At 34.1% G+C, this 18,292-nt stretch overlaps 2 protein-coding genes across 6 annotated transcripts in view; one reads left to right on the forward strand and one right to left on the reverse strand.

Annotated features, from left to right (window-relative positions):
* LOC126756096 (GTP-binding protein Rhes-like) lies at positions 1–5,868 on the forward strand. 2 transcript variants are annotated; one of them, XM_050468930.1, is made up of 3 exons: positions 1–303; positions 2,874–3,589; positions 4,116–5,868. In XM_050468930.1, the coding sequence occupies exons 2-3, from the start codon at positions 3,191–3,193 to the stop codon at positions 4,458–4,460; spliced, it is 744 nt and encodes a 247-aa protein (XP_050324887.1). In that variant the 5' UTR covers positions 1–303; positions 2,874–3,190; the 3' UTR covers positions 4,461–5,868. The 2 variants fall into 2 exon arrangements, with proteins under 2 accessions (XP_050324887.1, XP_050324888.1); XM_050468931.1 differs by lacking the exon at positions 1–303 and adding an exon at positions 353–1,137.
* LOC126756087 (transient receptor potential cation channel protein painless) overlaps positions 5,168–18,292 on the reverse strand; it is a 25,165-nt gene continuing 12,040 nt past the window's right edge. For all 4 annotated transcript variants that reach the window (XM_050468917.1, XM_050468914.1, XM_050468916.1 and 1 more), the window contains 4 exons: positions 12,022–12,129; positions 11,755–11,937; positions 8,807–10,771; positions 5,168–7,076 (listed from right to left, as the gene is read on the reverse strand). In XM_050468917.1, the coding sequence (XP_050324874.1) occupies positions 6,504–7,076; positions 8,807–10,771; positions 11,755–11,937; positions 12,022–12,081 (2,781 nt within the window). In that variant the 5' untranslated portion in view covers positions 12,082–12,129 and the 3' untranslated portion in view covers positions 5,168–6,503. The remainder of the gene's footprint in view (positions 7,077–8,806; positions 10,772–11,754; positions 11,938–12,021; positions 12,130–18,292) is intronic.

Genomic DNA, 18,292 nt, shown 5'->3' on the forward strand with positions numbered 1-18,292 from the left:
CTTTGGGTGCGAACGCTTGTGCTCTTTCTTTGTAAATTTTATTATTATCAGACTAATTAAGTCCCAGTGAAAAAAACATCTGAAATTCAACTCTTGCATCCAAAATGAGTTTCTACAGGAAGTAAAAATAAATAAAAAATGGTATAAGCAAGTTAATGCAAAGGACAACAGAAAATTAATAACTATAATTGTGGGTGCACTAAAAGATTTTACGCCTCATTAAAAAGTAATAGGCAATGGAATGTAATCATCATGGAAAATTTATAAAGTGATAGAAAAGTGTAGCAAATAAACAATATATCGGTAAGCTAAACGACTTCGAGCATGAATTGTATGTTGTTAGGCTGACGGCATGAAAAACAAAATATTCGTATGTTGTATAACTCCGCCATCTCGGAAATACTTATGTGTATAATGAATTTTGTAAACAATGCGCTGGTTCAAAAGTCTAAACAAATTTCTAATGAATAATGATTGTAAAATAAATATAGTACATACAGCCTTTCGACAGAATGCTCCCATAGGTAGAACCTTGGACAGTATGTTTGACGCTACGTATGAGTAACTTGAATTCAGTGATTGTCATAAACAACCCGTCTCAGTATCGGAATTATATTTCTATAATATTGTTAATATAATCAATTAGGCCGGCCATAATCGGTACTGAAGTGCAACAGTACATGCTCTGAAAAGCTATGAAAATATCTATTATTGTTGTGTTATTGAAGGATCTTTCTAATAGTGAGAAAAATACGAAACCCAATGTCTCTGTTATTAAAACACCTGAGAAGAAGGGAGAATGCAACTATCTTATAATCACAGCGTTTATAGATTATAATAGAATAAAATTCATCGCTATTTTCTACACTAAATTAAACTTTAGTACGTTGCCGTTCATAAAAGATCAATTAATACTTGGCAAAATAAGCCTCAATAATTTCTCTAAAAGAATGTCCCGTTCTACTGAGTTAAATTCAATTGCAGCATTTTTGTACGCTGGCAGGCTATATTATAAGTATGCCACGAAGTTTTCAGCATCCAAAAAGAAACATCGGAGACCCTATAATGTAAATATATGTACGTAGACGATCAAACTCAACGATTAAACTCCACTCCTTGTATGGAAAATATTTAAAGGTATCTTCTCAAAATCATACACAGTAGTATTTTTATCTGCGTAAGAATAAATTTAGCAAAGAAAATTTCAAAGTTTTTTATTCCTTTAGTTCTTGTTCAATTCTAAACAAAATGGTTAATAATACAAAAATTAAAAAAAGTTTGCACCCTACAGAAACTTTTAGAAATTAGCTAATTTTAAGTATTAATTCATAACTCTTTATTACACAAAACACTTTGTACAAGGTTTGGTATAATCTCCACAAAATTCTGTACAAATAAATTTGGAATTCTAGTTATTACGAGTAATCTAATTCGCTGTACTCGCTGCCAAAGCTCGTTTAGATTCGGTGAGGGAGGAGAACTTTGGGCTGGCCACTGCATCAGTAAGATATTTTGTGCGGCAAGCCATTACGATTTTGGATGTATGCTCTGGGTCGTCATTCTGTTGAAATATGACTTCTTCTTTAAGATAAGCGCTCCTCTCCTCTTCATAGAGTTTTTGTAAGGGTATAACATGTCACCATATGAACCAACTCGATATCAAATCGGCTTCTCCACTATAGTTCGCTGTTTGAGTGACGTGGTTCCTTTCGATGGTCTCCCCAAGGCAATGTCAGCAGTATTGTTTGCCATCTAACTGAAAACGATTAAATTTTATTCGACTGACTAGTTAACAAGCTTCCAGTCATCTGCTGCTTAATTTCGGTAATTTCAACCGTACCTTAACATTCTTTACTGCATTGTAAGTTTTTGTTTTTTACATCTGCGATGTAGCCAATGTCGCGGAGCTCTCTTCTAACATTCCGTTTACAAACAAGCTTATTCATTTCTATGCGTCTCCATCCGTCAAAATTTTATTGTGGCCCATGACTTTTGCTTTGGGGACAATAGGTATTTTCCGAACGCTTATGACCACTGATGTGCATATTCTAAGCTCTTTATATGTATATTATTCGTGTGGAAGATCTACTTGTGTGATGACTATAATACTTCCCTCAATGTGTGGTGATAGTTTCTTCATTGTTTTGAAGAGCTAAGAAATAATGTAATAACTATTAAAAAATATTTTTTTATTAATGAGAAAGTTCTTACCAGGCGCAATAGCGATATTTTTTGATAATTCTTGTTGCAAACCTAACGGGTGCATAATTGCCTACATGTAAGTTAATTTGTTTATTTCCTATAATTTGATATTATTTAGCAAAATGTTGGGCAACTGTCTTCGCTTACGATTTGCACCAAACTTGGTTGACATTGGTTGAGTATTTGTTAAAATGTGGGATCTCAGCTTAATATGAGCGGTGTCACGCCCATTGTCCACTTTTTAACCTGATACACATGCCTACTATCATATCATTTCTGCTGTTAAATTTAAAGCTTCTCGCGAGTTACCGCTCTTTTAGTAGTCTTGAACTTAACTGCAATATGGGAGTATGGGCGTGTTTATTAACTTACATATATTTCTATGAAGGTCAATTTTTTTGCGTGACAGTGGTCCGATTTCACTCATATTTATCTAGATTAGTTTTAGGTGTTACAAGCAACAACTAGTAGTTGACATACATATAATACACCATATTTCGCTAACATTTGGGTGAATCTTAAGACATGCTTTGTCTTAATTTCGAAATCACTATTTGTAAATATAAGTAATATACATATAGTATGTGCGTATACTATATATTGCTGTTAGTTCTTCATTATCTAAGGCATATTCGATGAATACTTCGATGTGATGTTTATTTCTTTCGCAGGGTTCTTACAAACATCTACCAGTTTTCAGTTTCTTTTTTATCACCGATAACCTGCTTGATGGATTTAAATTAAATTAAACAGACAGAGTGTACTAGACATTGGACTTGCTTCTCATTGCAAATAAATTGGAAGTAAAATCTTAACTAGGTGTGTCTATGCATGTTCGAATAAACAAAAAACCAATTTAATTTTGCAAGCGCGCCAGGGCTTTAAGGAGAGCAAATAAGTGTTAGTGTAGTTATTTGTGACTACGAAGCAATTGAGAGCAGTCACAGAGGCACCCAGCGGTCGTCTCAACATCGCCGCTAACGTTATCATGCCGGGGCCGTGTCAACGCCTTCGCTTACCCTCTTTGGCGGCGGTGATGCGTACAACACGCGCTTCTACCACCGACTACACCACCATTGCGATACGCAAGGAGCAGCGCCGTGTCGTCATGATGGGAGCTGCACGTGTCGGCAAGACTTGCATTATTTCGCAATTTCTCTATGATAAATTTGAAGCCCGCTACAAACAAACAGTGGAGGAGTTGCATCGTGGGGAATATGAGCTGCCAGATGGCTCGGCGTTAACGTTAGACATTTTAGATACATCCGGTTCGTATGAATTCCCCGCAATGCGTACTTTGTCGATATCAACAGCGGGCGCCTTCATCTTGGTGTATGCGGTAGATGATAAGCAATCATGGTTTGAGGTGGAAAGACTAAGGAAACAGGTGGGTGAATTGTTGATTCTGAGAATATTATGATGAAATGCATGCATCATGCGATTGACAGCGAAATAATTAAAAATATATATATATGTATATGTGTGGCGTAGAGCAAAAAAAAGAACTTTCTAAACTTATTTGTGCAATGTCTCAAAGATTACAATTTAAATGTTACATACTATACATATATTAAATCCTTTACCAAACGCCTTACTTTATACTTGTATACTTTCAATATATAAAGTACATGCGGTTAAAATCAAATCAAGAGACTATAACAGTTTATAACCGGTTGCTATTCCTTCTCCTTTTCATTATGCAAGAGTCGAGAAGGGAACATTATATATACATCCTATGCATATGTTTATCCTTGAAACCCATAATAAATCATCTATAGGGAATGGAAATTAACAGCCCAAACATATATAGAATAATTTCGTGGTCAATGAAAATTACCTAACATGTACACAACATTGATTGACCTTGCTGCAGCCAGATTTTATTAATAAATGCAACTATTTCTTCATTATAGATAACAGCAAAACGTGGCCTCAAGGTGCCCATTGTCATCGTTGGTAATAAGGTGGACATAAACGAAGCCGATCGGCAGGTGGAGCATGAGGTCACTGAAATGATTGTATGTGAGGATTGGAAATGCGGTTACATCGAATGTTCGGCTAAAGAGAATGTAGGCATTGTGGAGATTTTCAAAGAGTTGTTGGTACAAGCGAATATTCGGTACAATCTAAGTCCTGCCGTGAGGCGACGAAGGCAATCACTACCTTCCTATAGCAGCGCAGCAGCCGGAATAACACGCACCACAAAGAGCCCATCACATAAATATACATTAAAGCGTCACTCATGCACCATGACATGAAGGGTATAAACGAAGGTAGTGGAGACAATGTAGATGAGAACTCAATAATTGGATAAATAAGGAACTGCTTTGCTTTTTTGGATATTGGTAATGGATAGTACAAAACAGATGTCAAACCTTTTGTAGTTTAAAAGGAATTTGCCAAGAGTGAATGCCATTTTATGTGAGGTGAACTTAGGCTTATGGAAATACTTGTATTACACTTACATGTATACATAAGTTGAACATATGTGTTCTAATATCGGATTTAAAAACTGTGAGGTTATAGTGTCAAAATCATTTTTCAACCATCAGTTCTTTTAGAGCTAACGAGGATATTCGTTTAGACATTAAAGCCATTATTCCGATTTGTTTTTGTTTTTTTCTGAACATGTTCGAAAGAAAACAAAACATTGAATGAGCTGCGTGTTCATTATCCTTTTGTCTAGGAAATGGAATACATGGTTATCCAAAAAACATGTTCGCATAGCTTTGGACTTCCCAACTGACATAAAACAATAAGAAAACGCCAAAGTTCGAGAAAAATGCAGTGATAGAAGTATTTTTGAAAGAAGTGATATTCGTTTTTTATGCCATATATGTACATATATGTAGGTATGTAACTACATATATGTATGTATATAAATAAATTATATTCGCTTATGTGTATATGTTTTAAACGGTATAGTAGCTTACACGGGTGTAAAATTTAATAAATATTTGTAGAATTAAAGTTTTCAAAATCCAAAATATATTTATTAAAATACTTTTTGCAAAGAATTATATCAACTATAGACTAATCAAATCTAGTTTTGTATGTATCAAAGTCATATATTTATACCATTGTCAGTAGAAGTTCACTATTTAACGAATTATTACAATAAGGTTAACATATATACAAACGTACGTCCGTCTAAACAATATAATTCAAATGTCTAAAGTGAATATGAAATTTTCCGTACCTACTAATTTGAAGGAAACCTGAGACAAGATTATTAAGTATCACTGAACTTGATGTCAAATATACTGCAAACTTCTTACTAAATGTGAAACAAGAACGTACAAGTATATAGTATTAAGTCAAAACGTATTTGTATTTACAATGCGTTTTGCCAAACTACGAAGATTACTGAAAAAGCAGAAGTAAAGAGCAACAATGATGTTTTTTTGAGTTGAAAATAATATATAATAAATGTTACAACACATATAAACACGTTAAGATGCGTCAGAATGCAACATAGGTGGTAAACGAGTAAAATACAATCTTCAAACATTTATAAAACAAATTGAGAAACAATAAAATGGAAGAAAAAATAACTTTTGGTATAAGGGATTTACAAATAGAAAGGTAAGAATGTTTTTACATACATAATGTATCAGTTTTGTAAATTGTATTGAATTTTAATAAAAAATTATTACCAAAAATGTAGATTTATTTTACATTCGATGTTGCTTCAAAAATTTGGTTAAACATTTAAACGAAAATGGGCAGACAAATACTGCAACACACTTAGACATTTTCTTTCATTTCAAAACTTTCTTCTACAAGTGTCCTCTTGCCATCAATATGCACGTAGTTTGGTCTACTGAAATTGTAAAAATGTTGAGTGAATTTGCTTTTGGGGGTTTTGGAATGCTAGAAGCAGTAAGAAAGTCAAGTGTGTTAAAAGGTGTTTTGAATCAGCTTTATACTCCCAGGGGATGTTGTAAAATCAATCGAATTGAGAGTTGCAACATTCTTATCTTTGTTATTGTGGACAGAATTGTTCAGTTTTTTATCTACTAACAAAATGCTGTTTAAGTGGAATCATTTCTATCTAACGCAACGTCGGATCCTCTCAGCACAAGGCACCGCACACTTGTTATGCTTGCATACACATTCACTTATTACTTTGGACATTTTACATATTTTGCATTAGAAGTTATCATAAATATTTTGATACATGCGTATTTGTTAAAAAAAATCTTGAATAAATAACCCTAAGGACACTCAAAGTTTGCACAATTATTAGAAAAGTTAATATAGCAACCACTGATAATGATATCAACTTTGAACTGGCATCTTTATTGTTCTTGACTTAATTTCCGCAGTAGCTCCGTCATCTGTGCCAATCGTTCCTCTATATTCTTCAGTCTTCTTTCCGTATTCGCTTCACGCATCTTATCTTCTTGTGATGTGTTTTTTCGTTCGATTACTGCCATAGCCAATTTTACAGTGCGACTATCCATTTCAGAGCATCTTCCGGTAATGCAGGTGCAGCAGCAGGGCAAGAATGCAACGGGTGCATCAAGCAACTTTTTCTGATGATTGGTATTTTCTTCTGAAAATGGTAAAAATTGTGATTTCGAGTTGCGAACCTCACTAGTCCGGGCGAAATTGTATTTCGATTCTACACTGACATCTCCGTTGGCCACACCGACGAATACTTTATTATGGTCATTCGGTAGAATGGCGATTTGTCTGCCAACAATATAATTGGAATCGAGATTCATTAAGCGGCGGCATATTGTGCGGAACGGTTCATGTTTAATGATGAAACTGGCATGTCCGGTGCGTCCAGTCAGGACTTGTTCGTAGCGTGTGAGTAGAAGCGTCCGACAAATGGAACCGTTTAGTTCAGCTTGCGCTTTAATGGCCTGTAAAGAAAATAATACATATATGTATATACATATATAATAGATATAGTACTGTCTAAGTTTTATACAACAAAAATTTGAACTTTTATTGTTGGTGAATGCCTAAAAAATATTTCATATATTTTGGATACAACCGGATCATTTTCCGCAACATACTACATAGCTTATTTGGTTATGGAAGAATGAAATTTTTAGCAGATTACACCGGTCAACACGATTTTTGGGTCTGCCATCTACATGTTAAATTTTAGTTTCTCCTATGACAAAATAAGGAAAACATTTTTTTTCCGGTTAAAGTTTGCTTTCGTAAAAATTTGAGAAATTTTTCGATGATTTTTATATTTTTTCTACAATTTCACTATAGATTATAATTAGAAAACTTTTTTTAGATACAAGAGTTGTTTTTATTCAAGATGTGTGATAAACAATCCATATATATATATATGTATATAAATGCGAAAGTAACTGTGTCTGTCTGTTACTCTTTCACGCCTAAACGGCTGAACCGATTTGGCTGAAAATTGGTGGGGAGGTAGCTTAGAACCAGGGTAAGGATATAGGATACTTTTCATCTCTTTATGTCAAAATTTAATACAACTCATAAATACAAAAATTATATTTTAAATCATAAGGATTTGTTCAAAATTCACGTTTCTAGAAATCATTTGAATATTTAATTTCTTAAAAAAAAAAAATAATAATAATGAAAACAACCTCACATCTAAGTATATATATAAAAGAAAGTTGTTGTTAGTTACGCCATTTATAACTCAAGAACGGCTGAACCGATTTGGCTGAAAAAATAATAATTTCAAAATTCATGTTTGTAGGAATCATTTGAATATATGCGTACCATTTTAAACAGATTCTTCCTCAAAAGTAATACAATTGCTAAGTATTTGGAATAGTAGAAAAGAAGTGCAACCAAATATGCAGTGAAATAAATTGTAACTGGCTCAGTATTCAGTCATTGAGTATGTATTATACCACGTGCATCCCAAAATACCGATGTCATAACCTTTCCAGCCGTCTTTTTCGTCTTTCAACGCCTGAGAACCGGTTACTCATGTGCAGTCCACTAGAATGACTGTCAATTGGACTCCAGTGGGAAATCATGGAGCTATGTTTTTATCACCGACGCAAAAATTTGGCCTTGTTCCGATTAGAGAGCACTCAAACACTTCTCAGAATCAGTTATTCGTTGTTTTTGTTGCATTATGAACTTGCGAGGCACCCACTTTACACAGAGCTTTCGCCTCTTTAAGCTTAGCAAATAAATGCTCTATGATCCATTTTTTTGTAAACTAACAAAGTTGCTTCACAGAAATGCTATATCTCATTAACTAATAATTATAATCCAAATAATAGAAAAAATATAGATGGTAGTAATAGTATTATCTATGTATCAGCCACAGTGAAGCGTGGACGGGTCCTCTAGTAATATATAAATGTAAAATAACAAGAAATTACTGTCTAAAAGTGAATATTTTTTGTATTTCTTTTATGCTCATACGAGTATGAGCTCTCTCGTATTAAACCCCAGATATACTTATCGATGTAGATCAGCCCAAAGCTAACTCAAAGAATTAAAGATTAATATTTAAGTGTTTTTCAATGTCGAGAATCAGAATTCAAGCATGAGAACAGAAATCAAAAAAAAAAATATTTTTTTTGTTGACCGGTGTTATCTTAGTATGAGTTCCAATATGTATTAGGGTTCAGTTACTCACCTGTGTGTCGCTAACAGCAAGACCATTGAGCAAGTTGAAAAGCACAATTGACATGAATACCACGAACATTAAGAATATCAAATAGCTGTAAACGGTATCAAATTCAATATCCCCAGCATCAAATTCACCTGTCAACATTACAATAGTTTTGATAACCGCTGTAAATGGGTTTGCAAATTTGTTGAACTCTCCGCCATCACTAACGGCGTCGGTGCCGTTCGTAATATCGTTGACTTCCGATGATTTGCCAAACAGAATATAGAAGCACAAACTGAATGTAATTACGAATATTGAGTAAAGAGCAAAACTCTTGATAAAGCTCTTTAATACGGCACGCAGCATTAGCATATGTGTAGAGATGGAAAGAACTGGCAATGAACCCACCAACAAGCAAAGCTCCATAGCGACGAGGAGTATCGTGAATACAGCTATTACTCTCTGGGTTTCGCGGTTATAGCTGGATTCGGTACAAGTCAGTATGGAAAATATAATAAGTGCCACTTCCATAAAATTAATTGCCGAACGGAAATATTTTAATGGAGCCAAAACAAATTGTATTATTTCGCGCATAAGGAGGTAAATAATGCCAACCCATGAGAAGAGTCCGAATAACACAGTTAGAGCTTCGTATTCGCTTTCTCGAAATTTCAGTATGGTGTGTATTATAATGCTTAGGGCAAAACAGAAGTATAAGAGAAAATTAATATAAAAGATGACAGATAAACGATGCCATTTGAGGAACAAAAAACTGGTGATAAGTGGGTGTTGTAGCAAATGGCGATGTTCTTTTGATTCAGCAATATACGCAATCGGTGGCATCTCTTCGTGGAAGTTTTGTGCACGCAATTTCGTTGCATGACTCAAGCGCGGATGTGCAATGAGATTCTTAAAATTGACTAATATTTCAAAGTCACTATCACCAGGCTTATAACCATTTGTAGTGATACAATTATCAAAGTGTTCCTCCAACACTTCCGGGTATATTCCATCGATGGGCAAATCATTAAAGGAGCTGCGCATGCCAATGTAGGCACCATGACGTAGTAATTCTTGGATAACTAAGCGATTGCGATACTTGACGGCATAGTGAAGTGGTGTTGAGCCACTGGGATCTGTCTCATTCACATCAATGCGATCCGAATTTAGTAGAAAGGAAAGACATTTCTCGTAATTGACAAAATCGTATAATGGCTCATCGCCTAAGTGACTAATAACAGTGATTAATAATTGATCCTGTCGGCGCAACTTGAGATCATTATGTTCTAATAATATTTTTAGAGCTCGCCAATTACCAAAAATTGTGGCAATATGTATGGGTGTTTGATTATCTAAGGTGCCATTTATATTCGCGTTGTAATTCAAGAGCAAATCAAATGCTTTGTGTGTACCGCGCTTTATCGTCTCTATGAATAGCTGAAGTTCTTGCTTCTCTACTTCATTCGCATTGTTATCTTTTTCAATCATTCTGGCTTTGAATTTTGGAAATTGTTGGACAAATTCCTCTTCGTTACCATTACGAAGGAGTGAAATAAGCCTATCTAAGCTTACTTCGACTGCACTCAATTTTGTCAACATTTCGGGGTAATCACGGTTCAACAATTCACGTACTTCGCCATCTCGAAAGCTATCGACATCTAAATCTTGCTGAGAAGTAAAAAGTTCAACAAGTTCTCGCCTAATTTGACTGTCCAGCTTTTTATTTTTCAAAATATAGTTCAATGGCGTCATTTCACGGTCGTCCGGCTTGTTGGGTGAGGCGCCATATTCTAGAAGAAGTTTAATGCAAGCGAATACATCGTTCTGATTCTCCGTAGTCAATTTTTTGGCGAGTGTATTAAGAGGTGTAAGTTTGGCATAGGGTCGATCTACTTGTACATCTTTGTTACGCAGGAGTATATTGAGAATTTCTGGATCCAGGGAATCTGCGGCAAAACTGATTGCTGATTTCTTCCAATGTTGGTTTAACTAAAAAGTAAAAAAAATTGTTTAAACAAGTAAGGAAGATATAAGTTTGGGTGCAATCGAACATTTTATACCCGAGAAATTTCTTCAGGAAAATATGGGAGTTGAGGGTAGTATTGTTCCGATTTGATCTAGTTTTGCCCGTAACACATACTATTAACATGTCACATACTAAAAATATGTCTCTTACAAAATTTAGTTGAAATCGGCCTGTCGGGTTCCTACATACATATGTGACTTAATATAAATGGGGTCATTGCCACGCCTATTAGAGTTTTATATATTATTTTAATGCTTACTTATGACACTTTACACATGACCGGTTAATGGCGATTTGTGGGCGTGGCAGTGGTCTAACTAAGAGCTCCATCTAACTTTTTTTTGCCAAGGAACATGTGTACCTTCTTCTTCTTAATTGGCGCAGACACCGCTTACGAGATTATAGCCGAGTTAACAACAGCGCGCCAGTCGTTTCTTCTTTTCGCTACGTGGCGCCAATTGGATATTCCAAGCGAAGCCAGGTCCTTCTCCACTTGGTCCTTCCAACGGAGTGGAGGTCTTCCTCTTCCTCTGCTTCCCCCGGCGGGTACTGCGTCGAATACTTTCAGAGCTGGATTGTTTTCGTCCATCCGGACAACATGACCTAGCCAGCGTAGCCGCTGTCTTTTAATTCGCTGAACTATGCCGATGTCGTCGTATGTCTCATACAGCTCATCGTTGCATCGAATGCGCTATTCGCAGAACTTTTCTTACAAGTGTACCAAGTCTCATTAAAATATCTTCATTTTTACAGCTTGCACGAACGGACGGACAGACAGACAGTCACCCGGATTTCAACTGCCTCGTCATTTTGATTATTTGTATAGTAAAACCCTATATCTGTCTCAATTAGTTTTAGGTGATACATACAACCATTATTATACTATAGTTATTGTGAAAGTAACACACCGACAATTTTTAACCAACTTTTCCATATATTTACTTACATGATTAGGACTGCAACCATGATTTAAACATTGCTCTACAAATGCAGCGCGGCCACGCGTTTTCAGAGCTAATTCAAAGACGCTGAAATGTTTATCATCACATCTAGTCGGGCTTGCACCTTTATCGAGAGCAATTCGAAATTCTTTTAGGTTGTTATTAGCAAAGGCGGCACCCAGCTCGCTCTGAAATATACAAGTATGTGCATTAGACATCAAGTTGTAAGCCATTATTATGTTATAAAGAGTAATTGATCATGTGCACATTACCTGTGGGTCATCCAATCCGCAATTGGTTATACTGATCGCACTGTATGGTTTATTGGACATTTTGTCAATTCGTCAATTCCCAATTGTGCTGACAAATGGTCTATCAATCTGTAAGGGTAAGCGGATTTGTCACAGTGCGAACACATTTAACAGTTTTTGTAAAGCTATTTTGCTTGCATTGAATTTTGATAACAAAATAATATATAAATGTCATTAAAGTAGGAGATTAAATCTTCAGAAATTTTTTATGTTTATTAGCTTCCAAGCTTTACAATAATAATATATATACATATATATATATATATATGTATGTACTGATATTTATATACATATATAACTACTTGTATATATGTTATGTACATAATTAAGATCTGCTCCATTTATGTTTCTAATATTTACTGATAGTTTTACTGCCGAAAATGCTTGGGGAAAATTTCTTTCAATTTAGTACGGATATGACCACATTCCGTTAGCTTTGCAGTGTCATTGAGTTTAATTGAATAATTTAAGACACTTACTATAATGACAACATATCGTTGGTGCATATGTATGTACATATGTACTATAATATATTAGGGGGGAGGGTCAAAAAATGAATATTTTTTCGCTTGGCAGTCTGTAAAATAAGTTCTTGTCCACTCTAAGAAAGGCTATCGAAGTATTAGGTCTTTATCGTATCGGGTATGTCGTGTGTATCCGGAAGGTTCTCCGCCTTGTAGTTTTCTATTTTTTCTTATCATCAGATAGAAAAATTCAAATCTAGCTTCGAGCTAAGAAATTGAATGCGTGCATCTGACCGTTTTAGAGATTTGGGATTTTTAAACTCTGGTGTTGCAATCTGGCAGCTCACAACTTCATCGTCAGAACGTTTTGACATACAAGGGCTATTTGTGTTGTTTATAGTAACTTAAAATATTCGTCTCGTTCAGAAAATGACATTAAATCACAATTTATTTTTTACAATTTTCGACGTGGCTTAACGCTGCAACAGTGCATATGTGTATGTGTATTTAAGTAGATTTTCAGTATAATTAAGAAATTGTTCGCAACCCTGTAAAGGCTACATATATGAGTATATGAGCATTTATACGACGAGCGATCCAAATGTTACTCTTTCATGTTATAGTAAACCAACCTACGTACTTATGTGAAACTTGTTGCTTACGATCGTTGCTTGTGTTTTGACGATCGTCGATAGGTTTGAATGCAATTAAATACAGGCACTAAATAGAGTGGTCTGATATCATGCAAAGTTAAAGTACGAGTATATGATTCTAACCTACATATGTAAGATCTCAAATTGGTAATTGGATCACATGTGTTCTACGCAAATTTTGATGTACTCTTTGTTCCATGTCGAATACTTTTTTCATGTATGTTTACTTTTTCAATGTTGCTTATATAAATGTGTAAATCGAGTATGTATTAGTTCTACTAACGGCACGTTATGATCAAATTTCTATTTATTGTAAAAATGGAGAATTCGAATTTCATGGAATTACTAAACATTTAATGAAATTTGAGTTAATTTTGTGGTCATTTTTTATGATAATATGGTATTTGTGGTTGTAGTAGATATTCTTGGAGCTATTCATCTTTCTCGCTCTGATTCGGTGTGAGGCTATCTCAATGGTACAGTGAAACATTTGTGATCGGGTGACCACATGAATAAATAAATTATAAAAAGGTTTTCTTTCTCAAATTTCAATCACTGGAAAAAGTCTTGTTGATGTTGATGTTGATGTCTTGTCCTTGCTTCATAGTCATAATTACATACTATATATGAACACTCACACATTAGTAGGTCTGCTTGTATACGATGTTTATTTAGTATATACTATAATACTATTTTTTACACATATAAGTACATATTTAAATACATAACAAATATTTATGTATGTAATTACGCTTAGTTAGTTGTACAAAATATTCAATGTTTCAAATGCCCTTTCGTTGAACAAAACTTAATTATAGAATTCAGAAAGGTGAGAATGATGTAAATGATATGATACAAATGTATTTGTATGTAAATATATATGTTCATAACTTCGTATATACTTATTGAATGTAAATGTAAATTATTCCATAATTTATTTTACAGGCTAAATATATAAATGGTTGCGTCACTTCGAGTAGACGGACATGGCGATGAAGCGATTCGAATTTTGGAAGGGGAACATTTAGATCAAACTTACGGGGCATCTCGACAAGATAAAATCTATGTCTTGCTAACTGTCAAATCTATTGCTATTGCCATTGCCAAATCTGTATGTGGGCATTTGTTATCATAAGATAATCATTTGCGCAAAAGCGTAGGGTAGGTAGGTTCGAGCTGATGTAGCGCATGTTTTGAGCCCTTGAACTGTTTAAATCTTTTATGTGGAAAATAAAAAAGGGATAAAGATCCTTTTGTTTACAAATGTATTTCTGGGAAAAATGAAATAATAACAAAGGATAAATATCCTTTTTTTTACAAATGTATATTTCTGGGAAAAATAAGATAATAAGAAAAATATCCTTTTTTTACAAATATATTTCTGGGAAAAATAAGAATTCATATTTTTGGACTACTATGTAATAATTGTGGCATACATTTTACATACCAATTAAAATAATAAATTTAAAATGAGCAATGATATTTTGATTTTTGCTAGTATAAGTTTATTAAATTTAAGATTTCGCTTATCCGAACCCAATTTGCATAATTTTTCTGTAAATTAACAATATTAAACTAAATATTAATTTTTTGAAAAAATATTATTTTGAAAATGTACTTTATTTTTATAATATAACACAACCGTCTTAATACTCGCTCTTCTAATTTTCATATTACCGATGTTTAGGCCAGCGCCTAATTTCTTTTTACCACCCCTAGTGAGTATATAACAAACCATTGCCAGTTAGCCGTTAATAGTTTTCACTCAACGGTTAATAACTTTCACTCAACTGGCAATGGTTTCGTTGAAAACTCCCGCGTAGCAAGCGAGCCTGCGAGTCGCGCACTTTCACTTTTTCCTAGCGATCGAAGCAATCAAGACGTCGTCCACCGGCCATCACAACCAGCATCACCACAAGCACAAACCGTAAGTAATTTTGTTGGTAATCACAATTTAATAAAGAACCAATATTTTAATTTGCTATATTAAATACAAACTTTGTGGTTTCATTTGCTAATACACTCCCTTTTTTTTCCTGTTTCATATTCTCAACGATCGACGCATCGTCCGCGAGTGACTCGTCGAACGTTCGAGATTTATTCAACCGAAATGAAAATGCCGTCGGCATATGTGCAAATGAGATATGTTGCATCTTCGAAATTTTCATAGAAATGAAAACAGCGCTGTCAAAATGCTGAAGTGACAGCTTATAGCTTACGATATATGGCATACGAATTAGTTTGCGATATATTGTAAGATATAAGCAATGTGGAGTCTCCACAGGCAATAGGCATGGCAATACAGTTCGCAAGACATAGATTTTATCCTGTCGAGATGCCCCGTTAGACTTTGAATACTTATACCATATATCCACTTATTTGCATGCAATCTCATTGAATTTCCTAATGCTGTCTGGTTGCTATACAGATAACTGCGAAATGGATAACAATCTACAAAACGAAACAAAAACGTAGTTCTTAAACATAATATACATATGTACATATAAACATGCTTATGAATGCTGAGGACATGGAGAGTGAAGCGATCAATCGACCAATGGTTTAGCTTGATAATCTACCATATTTTAATATTTATACCGTGAAACATTGTGTGTATTAATGACCCCCATGACGAATTCATTGTATTTAGCTAAGTTCGTCTGTCGGTATATATGCAAACTGTTTCCTCAGTTTTTGAGATATCAATCTGAAATTTTGCACATGTCATTTTCTCCCGAAAGAGATGCTCATTTGTCGGAATATTGGGCTATTGTAGCATATATATATATGTAGTTGTCATGCCAACTGAAAGTTCCAAATCAAGTTCTTGTAAGGATATCGTTTTTATTTGACAAGATATATCCACAATTATCGGAGAAGTTGCTCAGATCAAACCACTGTAGCATATAGCTGTCATACGAACTGATTGATCAAAATCAAGTCCTTGTAACGGAAGCTATTAAATATTTTATATGTGTTTTTCATCTGATTTGGTTAGCAGAAGTGAACGTTTTTTTTGTTCCGTATATTTTTGGAACTAGCGGCACACAAAAGCTGTTTTCCATTCGTTCTCTTTGCGGATTGCTTTTTTAGGAAAAAAACAACAACAAAGGTGTCAATTTGATACAAAATAGTATGCGGATACCATATTAAAGCGGTGTACTCAACACCTTCGATGCTACTTAGTTTTATTTTACCCGTTTTAAAACCATTCTATCATTATAAATGGCTAAATTGACTATACTTGTTCATGCCCTAGAAATCGCAAGGTTCGAAACTAAGACGTTATTAAAATGTTTTTACTTCGGCAAAAAAATTGCTCCATCAAATAGACATAGATATGTTTAAGAACTTGTATGAAAATATGTTTTTTACATGTCGAAATTCTGTACCATATATGCAATTTCACAGTTATTTGTTATTATTTCTAATTTAAAATAGTAGAAGCTACAAATATAACAAGAACATACAATTTTATAACAAAGGTACAATAACAGGATGACACTCAAGCCCTCATTTCACTAAGTTAAGATGGCATATATAAATATAAAATTAGAGAAAGAACATTTAACAATAATTAAAAGTAGTTTTTCGTTTTCGCTTTGCGTTTGTTAGGCATCCAAAGCAAGTTTTTTACTGCTGAAGTATGTAGTGTGAAGCCCATTCTTTAGCTTCCGCTTCATACAAAGCAATTAATACGAACGAAATCCCAGATGCTAGTTTTTTTTTGGTTGAATCAACTATATTTCCACATAATTTCTTGTTTTAGCGTCAAGAAGTAATAACTCAGAATTATAAAAAAAGTTGACACATGTATTCCCGACACATGTATTCCCGACACACTGATGAAAACATTTGTCTTTTGACAGTTCGCCCATTAACATAATTTCGGTATTTCTTTAAATTTAATGTTATTGCTGTAATTATGTTTGTTATTCCTTCAGTCAACCACTTAATGAAATTCAAGTAAGCTTTGTGTTTGCTACTTAAATTTTTTTAAATATTTAACCAGTAGCTATGTCTGTGTTGACTTTGTAGACTGAACCGGAGAGTTAAGTAAAAGAGCTGTAAACGCATTAAAGTGTAAGCTGTAATAATATTTCTTTGTGCTAACGAGTGTATTAAATATTTTATCTTTTTGTTATATTTCTCTTAACCTCAGACAATACTCTTGTTATCACTAATAATAGGAACTATGCACCTACTAAAAATTGTAGATACAATAATACATGAGATTTGGACAACTTGTTCCAATATGGTTTCCATCTCCCCTTGGGCAGTAGCGAATACTTTCATTACGTTGTTAATGAGTTATTCCAACTCTTAACTGCCTTCGCTTTATCCGTCGATGTGATGTACTTTTTATTTATATATTTTAGCTCCTGTGAAAACTATAGTCCCAGAACACTACATATACATACATACATATGTATGTATAGACGTAATTGTACGCCCTGCTTTAACCTCAGAGCAAAAAAATGTTGTAAATGTTTCGCTTAATTTTTGAATTTAATGAATTCTAAATTAAGTCTCGCCCACAAAAATCAGATTTATAAGTAATCAATTAGTCAGAGCGAATTGGGCGATTGCGGCAAAAAATCTAATGAAAAATATGAAAGAAGAATTCTAAATGATCATCTGAATACGAGGGGTGTTCAGAAGTGTGGTTATCGGCCTACGTTCTATCGGATTTTATTGGTAGAACTTCAAATCATACGTTCGCAGTTCTTATTTCTTTTGTTTGTAGACATAATATACTCGATATTAAGAACTTTCGATTGAATGGGTACTGTTTTGTTCAAATAATTCTCGATTACTCTAAAGGAAAGAAAATATGGATGAGCAGCAAATAGTTCTTGATTAAAATTAAAAACACGTTACTTTTCGAACATACCTCGTATGTGTATGTACATTTGATAACTTTTACTTAAAATCAAGTTTGAAAGGTCAGTTACGAAAAGATTCTACATAATTAAATAGTGGGCAGAATTTTGACAAAGAAGAATGGGCAAAACAAGACTGTGAAGACGATTTAAAAAATTTTCAAGATCTCCTGTGAACGATAAGATATTTTCTCACGGTTGTTATGTATCAGAGGAATATGAATTTGTATTT

This window comes from Bactrocera neohumeralis, chromosome 4 (genome assembly GCF_024586455.1).
Source record: "Bactrocera neohumeralis isolate Rockhampton chromosome 4, APGP_CSIRO_Bneo_wtdbg2-racon-allhic-juicebox.fasta_v2, whole genome shotgun sequence".
NCBI lineage: Eukaryota > Metazoa > Arthropoda > Insecta > Diptera > Tephritidae > Bactrocera > Bactrocera neohumeralis.

Excerpts from the sequence above, each read along its gene's own strand:
- LOC126756096 (XM_050468930.1), top strand. The coding sequence starts at position 3,191 with ATGCCGGGGCCGTGTCAACGCCTTCGCTTACCCTCTTTGGCGGCGGTG. Across the intron at positions 3,590-4,115 it reads TGGAAAGACTAAGGAAACAG|ATAACAGCAAAACGTGGCCT; the intron begins GTGGGTGAATTG and ends TCTTCATTATAG.